The sequence below is a fragment of the Syngnathus floridae genome, chromosome 11, assembly GCF_059516105.1.
Source record: "Syngnathus floridae isolate MCC-2025c chromosome 11, RoL_Sflo_1.0, whole genome shotgun sequence".
NCBI lineage: Eukaryota > Metazoa > Chordata > Actinopteri > Syngnathiformes > Syngnathidae > Syngnathus > Syngnathus floridae.
The window spans coordinates 275,262-289,785 of NC_142423.1; the positions used below are offsets into that span (position 1 = coordinate 275,262).

The 14,524-nt window shown below is 50.0% G+C and overlaps 1 protein-coding gene and 1 long non-coding RNA gene across 3 annotated transcripts; both read right to left on the minus strand.

Annotated features, from left to right (window-relative positions):
• Nucleotides 1-2,100: 2,100 nt before the first annotated feature.
• LOC148390214 (janus kinase and microtubule-interacting protein 3-like) lies at nt 2,101-5,092 on the minus strand. Of its 2 annotated transcripts, XM_088390260.1 has the most exons (10): nt 4,500-5,092; nt 4,345-4,415; nt 4,104-4,208; nt 3,846-3,959; nt 3,648-3,690; nt 3,363-3,425; nt 3,178-3,276; nt 2,855-3,088; nt 2,669-2,734; nt 2,101-2,607 (listed from the first exon to the last, which is right to left on the minus strand). In XM_088390260.1, exons 6-10 carry the CDS (start codon nt 3,411-3,413, stop codon nt 2,479-2,481), a joined length of 579 nt encoding a protein of 192 aa, XP_088246386.1. In that variant the 5' UTR covers nt 3,414-3,425; nt 3,648-3,690; nt 3,846-3,959; nt 4,104-4,208; nt 4,345-4,415; nt 4,500-5,092; the 3' UTR covers nt 2,101-2,478. The 2 variants fall into 2 exon arrangements, with proteins under 2 accessions (XP_088246386.1, XP_088246385.1); XM_088390259.1 differs by lacking the exons at nt 3,846-3,959; nt 4,104-4,208; nt 4,345-4,415; nt 4,500-5,092 and having other exon boundaries at nt 3,648-3,721.
• Nucleotides 5,093-5,847: 755 nt separating this feature from the next.
• On the minus strand, nt 5,848-7,001 carry LOC148390215 (uncharacterized). The gene is made up of 3 exons (XR_015861423.1): nt 6,538-7,001; nt 6,086-6,279; nt 5,848-5,961 (listed from the first exon to the last, which is right to left on the minus strand). It is a non-coding gene; the product is annotated as an uncharacterized LOC148390215 (long non-coding RNA).
• Nucleotides 7,002-14,524: the final 7,523 nt, after the last annotated feature.

Below are 14,524 nucleotides of genomic sequence, written 5' to 3' on the forward strand. Positions count from 1 at the left end.
AACGATGAGTTGTACTTACCGTGTACGCTCTGGACGGTCCAGTTGCAAGCAGAAAACAAAAATATTTCTCTTGTTAGTCGTATGTTACCATCCGCTGTGTCTTTGTCAACATCGCCGCCATTTTCCTACTTCCTGCTGCGAGCCACGCCCACGGATTTAAATTTGGGCGGAAGCTCTTTCCATTGGCGTCGTTTTCGCGTATAGCAAATCCGATTGGTTGGGAAGGGGGCACGGTTATGCAGCCGAGGAGTCCTGTGATCGGTGGGATGTAAAGTAGGCGTCGACGTCACGTCCGCGTCACGTGACCACGACGTGGCAGACGTCAAATAGCAACCGCTGTTTTGTTTAGTAGACTTACAGTTGTTATGCATTGACATAATGGCGCACACACCAAATAGATTTAAATAAATTAAATAATTCTTCTGCCCACTCTCTTTTAAACAAGTTAACTCTCCCCGCGGATTTGAATTCCGGCGAAAGTTACGCCCATCGACGTCACGTATGTCACGTGACCACGACGTGGCAGGTGTCATATAGCAACCGCTGTTTTGTTTAGTAGATTTACAGTTGTTATGCATTGGCATAATGGTGTGCACTCAAAATAGATTTAAATAAATTAAATATTTCTTCTGCCTACTCCCTTTTAAACAAGTTAACTCTGCCCACGTCCATTGACGTCTTGTCTGCGTCACGTGACCACGACGTAGCGACGTCATATAGTAACCGCTGTTTTGACCAGTAGACTTAGTTATTATGCGTTGACATAATGGCGCACTGGTTAGCATGGCCACCTCTTAAGCATGATGATGCGGGTTCGACGCCTGATCAATGTTAGCATGGAGTGAGCTGAAGTGCATGGCGCTGAAGATTTGAATCTTTGAAATGCGCTGAGGTCTGACATATCAGGCAGAATGGTTTGCCATCACGTTCAACAAAAAATAGAAACTTTCCCACTCTGATTAAAACGTCCTGTGTTCATCTACGTATTTTCGTTTTGCTGTGCATCTTTTCCCTGCCATTTCGAGAGCCCAATTGACACTCATAGTTTAAAGAAATGTGTTTGCCCATCCTACTTTGTGGAATTTCACCACATGCGCTTTTGACCAAAATACCAAATTGAACTCAAGTGAAGCCAACACGCACAACCCCCCCCCCCCCCCCCCCCCCCACACACACACACACAAATGTTGATATGAACATAAAAGAGCCGCATGCGGTTCGGGAGTTGCGGCTTGGCCAAACCTGTACTATACAACTTTATTTGTATAAAATTTTCACAACAGCTGTCACACAAACAAAGCGGGAAAAACCGAAGACGTGCGTGTTCCGCCCACGCTGGATTTATTTGCACCTTTGAAAAGACACCGTATTGCCGCAGATGTGGCAAAGAGTACTTTTGGGCATCTGAGACGGAAGGATGTCCAAAGCATCACGTCACCTGCTCTGGTAGGCATGGTGGTGGGACGTTGAGGTCAACCGCTTTGGGGTTGGCTGACTCTTTGATCGCAGGATGCCACACACTTGAAGACAGAAGCAGAAAAGCAGAGCTAAATGCAAAATGTACTCACCGGTGACTCCAATTTTTTTCCCCCCTGAAGAAACAGCTGGACGGGTGGCCCCGGCTGGCCAGTGGGACTCTTGTTATTCTGACCCTTTTTAGTGCGCGTTTGGGGCAACAACCGTTTTTTGTGGCGCTCTCTTCTGGTTCAAAAGTGCCCTGCATGTGAATTTGCTTTTCCTGCCTTCTGATTGGATGAGCGCCGGTGTGACGCGGTGCCTCTGTCACCGTGGCGGGGGGTATACGTTGGCATCGGAGCGTCTGCCAACGTCTGAGACCGGCTGGCAGTGTATCGGAGGTGTCGAGTGCGGTGCCGCTGGAGCTCACTCACCAGCTGGTGTTAGGGCCACAGAATGAAGGCCAAGGAGAAGAATAGAAAGAGAAACAGAAACTTCTCCTCCAATTGTTTGATTTGTCTCTTCTGAGCTTCGATGAATTCTTTCAGCTCTTTGTTCCTCTAGGACGGACAAATGGAAAGTGGCATTCAAAAGCCAGTAAGCGTGCAAGTAAGTGCCGGGCTGGCTTTGGGCCCTTACCTGTTGCGCGCTGTGCAGCAGATCCATTCTCTCTTGGAGGATGCAAGCGTCGCGCTCCCTCAACTCGCACATCAGGGCTCGCTTCCATTGGTCCACGGCGCTCCTAAGCTCTTCTCTCTGATCCGCCGTCAGCACGTCATTCACGCCAGCGTGGCTGGCTTTTTCGCCGTCCGTGGCGGGGCAGTCCCGCTGCGGTAGCGCCTCGTACAACATGGCCTCCAGCTCCAGGATCCTCTGGGCCGCAATCCTCGTCCATCAGTGGTCCGGCGGGAGATTTGAGGGCGGCTTACCTTATGAGCCTGGTCCATGGAACACTTCCTGAAGTCCAACTCTTCATCCAGGTAGCCCTTCTGCTTGCAGAACATATCCTAGCACAGCTCAAGGTCAGAATTGTTGGGGCACATTGCCGGAGTTCCCCTTGGCTGATGTCGCGTGTCTGTCTACCTTCTCACTTTCAATGTCCAACATCTTCTGTTGAAGTGCTGACTTGGTCACTTTGATGTATTCTAACCACTGAGGAAAGGCTGCTGTCACATAAGCAGAATGCGAGAGCGTGCGTGGACGTGCGCGTTACCTTCTCGGCTAGGGTGAGAAGGGTCCTGGCGTGAATCACGACCACCTGCTCCTCGTTGGTGAGATTCTGCAAGAGCCCAAAGGCACAGCGTCAACAAGCTTCTTTCAGCGCAAAGCCTTCCAAAAGTCACATTTGAGCCGCCGAGTCCCGTGGAGTGCGAACATAAGGAGTTCGACATACACTTACGGCGTTATAGCCCAGGATGTCCAGCTTCTTCATCAGATCACTGATGACGATGTCCGGGGGAAAGGCGCAAGGAGCAATGTAAGGGGTTCTGGGACCTCGGGTTAAGGTTAGGGTTGCGAGGGACGCCTTACGTACGCTCACGCCCTCGGCCTCGCAGTAGATCTGCAAAGGGCTGAGGCCGTCTGGGAAACGGACTTGCAGAAACTTCAAGACGGGGGAGCGCCACTCCCTCTCCTGAAAGGCAGAGGCATGCATCCGTCCGTCCGTCCGTCCGTCCGTCCGTCACATCTCTGGCCTCAACACGCTTGTGCGAGTCTTCCCACCTCCAGCTCCAGGATGCGGAACTCAAGCAGTTCGTTTTGGTCTCGGATATCCTGGATGTGCTCTTTCAGACGCGCTTCTTCCGCCTCCATCCGCCTGACCTGAAAAGACAGTCAGACCTCATCTGCGGGGCTTCCCGACAGGTGTGACGCCAAGCGACTCCGCCCAGCGCCTTTCTTTCCGTCACCTTTTCGGCCAACTGCTGATTGCTCTGACGCAGCAGCTGCTTCTCCTCCATCCACTTGACATTCTAGAAGAGACAAACGCGTGGACAGCTTTGGAATGTTGTGTCATTTTCATCCACAAATTCTTTGGTTGACTGGAAAATGACATTTGCTTTTCTCCGCATTTTCCCAGCCACGTTCGGGGGGGGGGGGGGGGGGGGGGTTGGTCCAGTAATGCCAGACGGATGAGTGACTGAAGAATGTAGCTATTTTGTCTGAGAAAAAGGTGTGTTCATTGATGAGCTTACCTGTCCTTGTTGCTTCAGCGCTGACTCCAGATCTGCTACTCTGCTTTGATAGTGACCCATTTCTACCATCAGCTTTTCTCTGGTCTGAAAGGAGGAGGAGGGAGGCTCCTCCTCCTCCTTTCAGACCAGAGAACACCCGAGGCTGGGTGAGAACGGGGAGGCTGCGACCCGGCCGGGGGTTGCGGGAAGGGGCGCCACCTTGATCTCCTTCTCGGCGTCGTAGTCCCCTTTCGCTGGTCTGGGCTAGCAGAGCGTAGGCTCGTTGCAGCGCTTGATATTCTTGCGTCAGCTGGCGGTAGCGAAGCTCCGCCTCTTCATGCACACACCAATGCAACACAGCACTAGTACCAGAATCAGTCAGACCGGCGACAAAGCACCCGCGACGCAAAGACGAGTCCGATTCCAGGCTGAAGAGGAATGTTTGGTGCCAATACGCTGGCAGAAATGGCGGGCTACCTCTTCGGGTTCCGTGTCGGGGGTTCTGTCGGTGTGAAAAGACAAGGACGATCCGTCCGAGTCCACCAACACGTCTTCGTCGTAGCCGTAAAATGTTTCGATGACCTGCGGGCGCGGAAGCAAACATCTCTCTGAACAAACTGAAGCGACACCTCACGATGAATCGACGAGAGGAACGATAGCGAGAAAAAGGCCATTTCATCTTGCGCAACACCAAGCAGCCGCAAACAAACAGACTCACCTTGCAGGACCTCACGCTTTGTTCCTCCTCAGAGATTCTCGACGTCGGTATCGTAGCAGCAAATCTCTCTCCTGTCGACACAAATAATCCGCCTTTGAGATTCTTTGGATGCAAAGGGAACGAACGGCTCCGGCGCAGAAACAAACGCGACTCACAATGACATTTCTGACATGAGCTCCTGTCTCCAGAGCCTGAAAAACACGTCACCGGCGATGATTGGAGGGACGCTCGTCTTTTCCAAAAGTGACAACTACAGGGTGTGTCAGGGTTTTCCAGATTATCTTTATCGTATCATTGTGTTGCTTTGACTTTGACTGCGACCTGTAATAAATAATATTATTTATCCCTTATTTATCCCTATCGCTTATCCCTTCCTACACAAAGTCGTAAAACACCCCTTGCTATGTTTTGACTAGAGGTCAAGGGCTTCCTCTATTCAATCCACTCTTACACCCACCCTGTTTCTCTTAATTAAAATGCTCGTGCAGGAGCCGAGAGTCAGACTTCATTCGTACAACGGATGGACTCTCCACCTGCAGGTGTCCAAAAGAACTTACTTGTCTCCCGTGTGGTTCTTGCAAAATAAGTTGGAGCGAGCGCAACTCTAACAGGGTGCATTTTGCCACTAGCTGCCTACGGACAATGACGTCGCGCTCGCGGCTCATGGTTGACGGGCTGAGCAGCCGGGCAAGTCCGTCGTTTTCAGCGCACAGCGAGTGGCAAAGGCGCTGACAAAACGGGAGCTTTGAGCTGCTGAAAACGGCAAAACAAGTCTAAAGCGTGTTCAAACGCGTGCGCACAATGCTCCTGCTTGAAAGGTCGGAATTTAAGGGGCCAATTTTTTGGATGGCGGCCGCCGGCCAAGCTTTGGACGGAAAAGGTTTCCTGGCGACAGCGAGCGAGCGCGGCGCTGCCGTACGTGCACCGAGTCGCCTGCCTGAAGACCTTGGACAAGTCGTCGATGATGTGCCGCTGCTCCACAACTTGAAGGAACTCCATTTCACCGTCCTGCTGGCCGCAACCGCGGTCCAGGTCATTGAGCGAACTAGGCCTTCTCTGTGGAACACAAATGCAGTGGACTCTGTTGGCACGCCGCCGTTGTCCGCGTCGACTTACCAAGCTTGCCATCTCCTCGTTCTCCTGGGTGACAAAGCGCACTTTGTTTTCAAGGCGACACAGCACCAGCGAGAGTTCTTCATTCTTCCTGCTCAGGCGTTTGTTTTTGTACAGGAGTGGCAGAAACTGGCTTTCTGTTTCTCTCAGTCGCTTTAGCTGCAAGCATGAAGTGCGGGATGTGAAAGACGCACAACACGCGGGCCAGAACGTATCCATTCCTTTTGCATCGGTTTGAACGGAATCGTGGCTTTGGCTCCCAATAAAAGACATCTACCAGGCAACCGACTCGCCGCGCCGCTCAACTAATAAGCAAGCGCAATGGGTGCCTCGCTGGATGGCGCGCATCAAACGTAGCGCAAACCTTCAAGCGTGCCGTCAATAAATTACCAGTTCATTGCGCTCTTCAGAAAGCAGGGCGTTTCGATCCTCCAGTTTCCTGATGACTGCGCTGAGCTCAGCGATTTTCAGATGAAACCGTCGCGTGTCCCGATCCTCCTGAGACTGAAAACGCCCCGCAACACACACACACAAGCACTCGTTCAAAGTTCAAAACTGTTTTTGTGCTACCTTCCTCCAGCAACGAACTAAGTCATGCGTACTGCAAGTGTGTGATGAGGTGGCTTACGCAATGAAGAGGATTGCTAGTAGCGGCGTTGACCCCACTTCCAGGGTAGTTTAGGCCCGCCCTTTGGGAATCCCTCAGGGCAGCGATCTGCTGCTCGGCAGCCTGAGTCTGCAGCTGAAGGCGGTGGACGTGGCCGGCCCCAGGGCTTCATCCAAAACACTAACCGCTCTGTCTTTCAGCTTGATCTCATCCGTCTGGATGTACAAACGGGGAGCGCTCAGGCAGGCGGGCAAACTCATTTGCCAGAATTGTGACAAAAACAAAGAGAGCAACCGGCCAATTTTTTTCTTGAATCGACTAGAACACCTTTGCTGTGACAAAAGCGAAGCGAGCAACCGGACATTTTCTTCTTGTGAAATAGAATAGAATAGAATGCCTTAGGTGTCATTGCACTGCAGGTATACAACGAAATTGGGAACATAGCCACGCACCGCGCATCTGATCAGTCCTACCAGTCGGCGGATCTCCCTCTCGCAGTCTCTCTTGGTTCGGCTCAGCTCCTCCCGATGCTGGTGATGAGCCGATCGGAGCTCGGCCGCTCGGGACTGCCAGGCCTGCTGGGCCGCTGCCAGGACTTCTTCCGCGCTCCTGGTGGAGGCGACACCGCTCGGTCTCCCGACACCGCCGCGTCTCCTCCACCTCCGCCAGCAAAGCGCCCCCCCTCCTCACCTGAGCAGACATTGCGCCACACCGGGCCGTTGAGACCGCAACGGAGCGCCGCGACGCTTACTGGGGACAAGCTACACAATACGGTAGCGGCCGCATCGAAGCCCGACGTGGCGTGCGGATAGTCAGACACGGATAGAGCGGATCACCTTGTCCATGGAGCCGTCCCTCAGGCTGAGGACCAAGGCATTCAGTCGCTGGATCTCTCCATCTTTGATTTTGATCACTCTCATCAGCTCCATTTCATGCTGCCGCAGTAATGTCTCCCTGGTAATGGCTAACTCTTTCTGCTTCTCCTCATGGAGTTTGCTTTTGAGTTCCGTCATGGCGGCGGTGGCACGGTGGTGCTCCGCCCGCAGGTCCTGACTTCTCTCTCTCTCCAGACAGCTGACCTGACATGACTTAGACTTAGACAAACTTTATTGTCATCTTGTCTGCACATGGTGCATACAAAACGAAATTCCGTTGCATACGTCTTACAACAAAGTAGTGATATTGCAGTTGAATAGAAGTAACATATCCTATGAAAATATATATATATACATATATACTATATATATATATATATATATATATATTAAAAATAAGTATAAAGTGCAGCAGTGATAATTATGCAATAGTGCAAGTAGGCAAAACAGTATTCAAGAGTGTGCAGAGGAATGCTAAACCATGTATTAAACTTCTATTTAAAGGGTTTATACAAGTTCAGTAAAGTTGGTAGTGCGAGATAGTGCAAGATAGAGGTCCGTAGTGTCATAAAGTACAGTTCTGTGAATGTGTGATGCAGAGTTCAGTTTAGAGCTCAACAGTTCTAGTGTTCAACAGTCTGATGACAGCAGGGAAAAAGCTGTTGCAGAACCTGGTGGACCTGCAGCGGATGCTGCAAACCTCTTCCCAGAGGGCAGCAGGGAGAACAGTCCATGGTGGGGGTGTGATGGGTCATTGATGATGTTACGGGCACGGGACATGCAGCGCTGAGATGAAATGTCCTGAATGGAGGGAAGAGGAGCCCCTATGATCCTCTCTGCTGTCCTCACCACTCTCCTCACGTTCTTCCAATCGGAGGCGGTGCAGCCTCCACACCACACAGAGAGACAGCTTGTCAGAATGCTCTCTATGGTGCTCCTGTAGAACGTCCTCATGATGGGTGGGGGCAGGTGGGCTCTCCTCATCCTCCGCAGGAAGTACAAGCGCTTCTGTGCCCTCTTGACCAGTGCCGTAGTGTTCATAGTCCAGGTGAGGTCTTCTGTGATGTGGACCCCCAGGAATTTGGTGGTGCTGACCACCTCCACAGCTGAGCTGTTGATGATCAGTGGAGCGTGGTGAGGCTGTTTTTTCCTGAAGTCGACGATGATCTCCTTCATCTTCTCCTCATTCAGGATCAGGCTGTTTTCTCTGCACCAGCCCACCAGCTGCTCCACCTCCTCTCTGTAGTCCAGGTCGTTGTTGTCTCTGATGAGCCCCACCACCGTTGTGTCGTCTGCTGACTTCACGATGTGATTGGTGGTGAACCTGAGGACGCAGTCGTGTGTCATCAGGGTGCACAGCAGGGGGCTCAGGACGCAGCCCTGAAGGGAGCCTGTGCTGAGGGTGATGACATCAGAGGTGTTCTGTCCGACCCGGACTGACTGAGGTCTGTTGGTGAGGAAGTCTAGCAGCCAGTTGCGAAGGGGGGTGTTGAAGCCCAGGTGTTCCAATTTTCCTACCAGATGCTGTGGGATGATGGTGTTAAACGCTGAGCTGAAGTCCAGGAACAGCCTCCGCACATGGGTGTTCTTCTCCTCCAGGTGAGCCAGGCTCAGGTGAAGAACGGAGGAGATGGCGTCCTGAGTGGAGCGGTTTTGCCGGTCGGCAAACTGGAACGGGTCAAATAATAGGGGGAGTCTGGAAACGATGTGACCTTTAAGCAGCCTTTCGAAGCACTTCATCATAACCGGAGTCAGTGCAACAGGCCGGTAATCATTAAATGAGGTGATTTGAGGTTTCTTCGGCACCGGAATGATGGAGGCAGTCTTAAAGCACGCCGGCACTGTTGCTTGGCCCAGCGAGGTGTTAAAAATGTCTGTGATGACCCCAGCCAGATGACTTGCACATTCCCTGAACACACGCCCAGGAATGTTGTCGGGGCCAGGGGCCTTACAGGGGTTGACTCTCCTCAGGGTCTTCAACACATCGGCGGAGTCAAGGCAGAGTACCTCCTCTTCCTGATGGGGGACAGTTTTAACTGCTGGAGTGCCGTTTAGTGCCTCGAACCTCCCAAAGAAGTTATTTAGACCATTTAGAAAGTCAGCATCAACTACACCCACCGGGGGGGGGGGAGGGTGAGTTGTAGTCTGTAATCGCCCGTATGCCTTGCCACATACTCCTGATGTTTTTGACGTCGTGGAAACGATCCTGAAATTTTCGACTGCGGTCTCGCTTCGCTATCCTGATGGCACGGTTCAAGTTGGCTCTCGCTGTCCTCAGTGTCTCCTTGTCGCCAGACTTGAAGGCAGAGTTCCGCGCTCGTAGCGTTTGACGTACCTCCTCAGTCATCCAGGGTCGTTGGTTGCCCCGGGTGATGATATTCTTAGTGGTGCTGACGTCCTCGGTGCATTTGTTGATGTAGGCTGACACAGTCATGGCACACGCATGTCTAATCTACATCGGGAAAACTGGGAGGGAGGGAGGCAGGCAGGGAGGCAGGCAGGGAGGCAGGCAGGGAGGCAGGCAGTGTCTGTCTGTTGAGGTTTTCACCTTGTTCTTCTCCTGCTGAAGTTCTAACTGGACGTCCATCAGTTTGGTTCTCAGCTCGTCATTGGCGGCCTGAAGGGCGTCCGTTCGCTCCGCCTTGGCCCGCCCTGCCGGAGCTCGTTTGGACATCTCTTACTCGAGTCTCGCCCGGTCGTCAGTCAGAGATCACAACATTTGTACCTGGAGAGCACAAACGCAGCGCTGTTTTCCACTGGCTTCGAACTCAACTTCAATCGGTACCGTAACTTACAACATCATAAACATAGAACTAGCTTGACTTATTCATTGAATAAATGCATTTGGTTCTTCAAAACTGCATCACGCAACATAGCGTGACCGAGACGGCCGTTATCCACCTGCGTGAAGTTATTTGGTGAAATGAATGAGATGTTTAAGACACCATCGTTCTGTCTCTATGTAGATGAAGGTAAATAATCGATTGCTGAAGGTCCAAAGGTGTTGTGATAAACAAATAAACATATTAGTGATTAGTGACATATTTGTGATAAACATATTAGGCAGGATAATCACATATGTTAACGTGACTGCCCACACTGTATTTATTTATGGTTATTTGTTAAATCGAGTACTGTTAGACATGAAATAGGAAGTGTTTAACATAAATGGAAGACGAAAGGGGTACTCACCATTGTAGCTCCTGCTGGTCAATGATACGAGCCTCTTCTTGCAGTGGAAAACATACAGCCAACAAACACTGTGGAACCTAAAGGAATGAAATTAAACATTAACATTTAGCCTCAACCAACATTCACAGATACAACGCAACGCAAACTACACAAACGTAAATCTTTTTAAACACAATGAGTTGTACTTACCGTGTACGCTCTAGACGGTCCACTTGCAAGCGGAAAATAAAGATATTTCTGTTGATAATCGTCGTGTTTGTATCCGGTGTCTCGCTCAAGGCCATTGCGCCCACAGATTTGAATTTTGGCGAGAGTTCAGCCTATTGACGTCATTTCCGCGGTGTAATACCCGCATATCTGAAACGGCAAAGTTAAGAGTAGAGTTAAATAAAGTTTTTAGTCAACGCAATAATTTACAACCGTTGACCAGTCGAAATAATCGTCGAAATTTGGCGTCTGTGGCTGGAAGCAGACGCCGAGTTCGACATTCCTCCCAAACGCCACACTCCCTTGCTTTTCAGGGCTAAAAAAAAACAGTTGTAATTACCTTGTACGCTCTAGACGGTCAAGTTGCAAGCTGAAAACAAAAATATTTGCCTTGTTAGTCATCGTGTTACTAACAGCTGTGTCTTGTTTGCCAGAACTGCCGCTTTCCTACTTCCTGTTGCAAGCCACGCCCACGGATTATAATTTTGCCGTGAGTTCCGCCTATTGACGTCATGTCCGCGTCACATGACTGCGACGTAATATTATCTAAAACTGTTTGTGCGGTATTGTGTTGTTCTGTGCGGTATTGTGTTATTCTGTGCGGCGTCGTGTTGTTCTGTGCGGCGTCGTGTTGTTCAGTGCGACGTCGTGTTGTTCAGTGCGGCATGGTGTTGTTCAGTGCGGCATGGTGTTGTTCAGTGCGGCATGGTGTTGTTCAGTGCGGCATAATGTTGTTCAGTGCGGCATAATGTTGTTCAGTGCGGCATGGTGTTCAGTGCGGCATGGTGTTGTTCAGTGCGGCATGGTGTTGTTCAGTGCGGCATAATGTTGTTCAGTGCGGCATAATGTTGTTCAGTGCGGCATGGTGTTGTTCAGTGCGGGATGGTGTTGTTCAGTGCAGGATGGTGTTGTTCAGTGCGGCATGGTGTTGTTCAATGCGGCATGGTGTTGTTCAGTGCGGGATGGTGTTGTTCAGTGCGGCATGGTGTTGTTCAGTGCGGCATAATGTTGTTCAGTGCGGCATGGTGTTGTTCAGTGCGGCATGGTGTTGTTCAGTGCGGCATGGTGTTGTTCAGTGCGGCATGGTGTTGTTCAGTGCGGAATGGTGTTGTTCAGTGCGGCATGGTGTTGTTCAGTCCGGGATGGTGTTGTTCAATGCGGGATCGTGTTGTTCAGTGCGGGGTGGTGTTGTTCAGTGCGGGATGGTGTTGTTCAGTGCGGCATGGTGTTGTTCAATGCGGCATGGTGTTGTTCAGTGCGGGATGGTGTTGTTCATTGCGGCATGGTGTTGTTCAGTGCGGCATGGTGTTGTTCAGTGCGGCATGGTGTTGTTCAGTGCGGCATGGTGTTGTTCAGTGCGGCATAATGTTGTTCAGTGCGGCATGGTGTTGTTCAGTGTGGAAAGGTGTTGTTCAGTGCAGGATGGTGTTGTTCAGTGCGGCATGGTGTTGTTCAATGCAGGATCGTGTTGTTCAGTGCAGCATAATGTTGTTCAGTGCAGCATGGTGTTGTTCAGTGCGGCATGGTGTTGTTCAATGCGGCATGGTGTTGTTCACTGCGGGATGGTGTTGTTCAATGCGGGATCGTGTTGTTCAGTGCGGCATAATGTTGTTCAGTGCAGCATGGTGTTGTTCAGTGCGGCATGGTGTTGTTCAGTGCGACATAATGTTGTTTAGTGCGGCATAATGTTGTTCAGTGTGGCATAATGTTGTTCAGTGCGGCATGGTGTTGTTCAGTGCGGCATGGTGTTGTTCAGTGCGGCATGGTGTTGTTCAGTGCAGGATGGTGTTGTTCAGTGCGGCATGGTGTTGTTCAATGCGGCATGGTGTTGTTCAGTGCGGAATGGTGTTGTTCAGTGCAGGATGGTGTTGTTCAGTGCGGCATGGTGTTGTTCAGTGCGGAATGGTGTTGTTCAGTGCGGCATGGTGTTGTTCAGTGCGGCATGGTGTTGTTCAGTGCAGGATGGTGTTGTTCAATGCGGGATCGTGTTGTTCAGTGCGGCATGGTGTTGTTCAGTGCGGCATGGTGTTGTTCAGTGCGGCATAATGTTGTTCAGTGCGGCATGGTGTTGTTCAGTGCGGCATGGTGTTGTTCAGTGCGGCATGGTGTTGTTCAGTGCGGCATGGTGTTGTTCAGTGCGGCATAATGTTGTCCAGTGCGCCATAATGTTGTTCAGTGCGGCATGGTGTTGTTTAGTGCGGGATGGTGTTGTTCAGTGCAGGATGGTGTTGTTCAGTGCGGCATGGTGTTGTTCAATGCGGCATGGTGTTGTTCAGTGCGGGATGGTTTTGTTCAGTGCGGCATGGTGTTGTTCAGTGCGGCATAATGTTGTTCAGTGCGGCATGGTGTTGTTCAGTGCGGCATGGTGTTGTTCAGTGCGGCATGGTGTTGTTCAGTGCGGCATGGTGTTGTTCAGTGCGGAATGGTGTTGTTCAGTGCGGCATGGTGTTGTTCAGTGCGGGATGGTGTTCAATGCGGGATCGTGTTGTTCAGTGCGGGGTGGTGTTGTTCAGTGCAGGATGGTGTTGTTCAGTGCAGGATGGTGTTGTTCAGTGCGGCATGGTGTTGTTCAATGCAGGATCGTGTTGTTCAGTGCAGCATAATGTTGTTCAGTGCAGCATGGTGTTGTTCAGTGCGGCATGGTGTTGTTCAATGCGGCATGGTGTTGTTCAGTGCGGGATGGTGTTGTTCAGTGCGGCATGGTGTTTTTCAGTGCGGCATAATGTTGTTCAGTGCGGCATGGTGTTGTTCAGTGCGGCATGGTGTTGTTCAGTGCGACATAATGTTGTTCAGTGCGGCATGGTGTTCAGTGCGGGATGGTGTCTTTCAGTGCGGCATGGTGTCGTTCAGTGCGGCATGGTGTCTTTCAGTGCGGCATGGTGTCGTTCAGTGAGGCATGGTGTTGTTCAGTGCGGCATGGTGTTGTTTAGTGCGGCATGGTGTTGTTCAGTGCGGGATGGTGTTGTTCAGTGTGGCATGGTGTTCAGTGCGGCATGGTGTTGTTCAGTGCGGTATCGTGTTGTTCAGTGCGGTATCGTGTTTCTCAGTGCGGTATCGTGTTTTTCAGTGCAGTATCGTTGTGTTGTTCGTATTGTGTTTAACACTTAGCCTCTAACACTTAGCCTCTAACACTTAGCCTCTAGCATCTAGAAGGTAAATAAATAGGAAGGAAGGACTCACCGGTGACGTCTTCGCCCACGTCCAAGCGTTGTACTTTGTATTTTCATCCTTCTGACAGTGGAAAACATAGCCAACAAACACCGTGGAACCTAAACGAATGAAAGAAAACTATCATTTGGCCACAACCAACATTCACAGATACAACACAATGTGACGTGCGGGGTTGAGGTTAAAGGTTGAGTGCAGGGCCCTCGTTTTAAACTACTTTTTTGAAAAGGATTGGGAACAAGTAAGACGTATTTAATTTATTTAATGGGAAGTAGTAAGAGCTATTGAATTTAATCTATGTATTATATTCTATTGTATTGTATTCTGTTGTATTCTTTTGGATTGTATTCACACTAACCCCACTAAAACTTCAGCCCACAAAAACTCGCCTCTGGCGCCTAGCCTCTGGCACTTAGCCTCTAACACTTAGCCTTTAACACTTAGCCTTTAACACTTAGCCTTTAACACTTAGCCTAGAAGGTGAATAAATAGGGTTAAAGGTTGAGTGAAGGGACCTCGTTTTAAACTACTTTTTTGTAAAGGAGTGGGAACAAGTAAGACGTATTTAATTTATTTAATGGGAAGTAGTAAGACTTATTAAATTTATTTAATCTACTTTTCTTCCCAGGCAAAATTTGATGTGCTGCAATTCCAAATTTCCAAAGTGAATGAAGGAATGAAGTCCTTTAAATTATGATTTTGTATAAATACTAGGCATTAACACAAAATCGACGGCACAAAATGGGCAGACTTTACTTGTTTGAAAAGGACTGGTTACAAGACAGACTTTTTTAATTTATTTAATGGGAAGAAGACTTATTTAGTTTAATTGATCTATTTTTGTTCCCTGGCAAAATTCGATTTGCTGCAATTCCAAATTTCCAAAGTGAATGAAGGAAAGAAGTCGTTTAAATTATGATTTTGTTTAAATACTAGGCATAGACACAAAATCTACGGCACAAAATGGGCAGACTTTACTTGTTTGAAGAGGACTGGTTACAAGACAGACTTTTCTGAT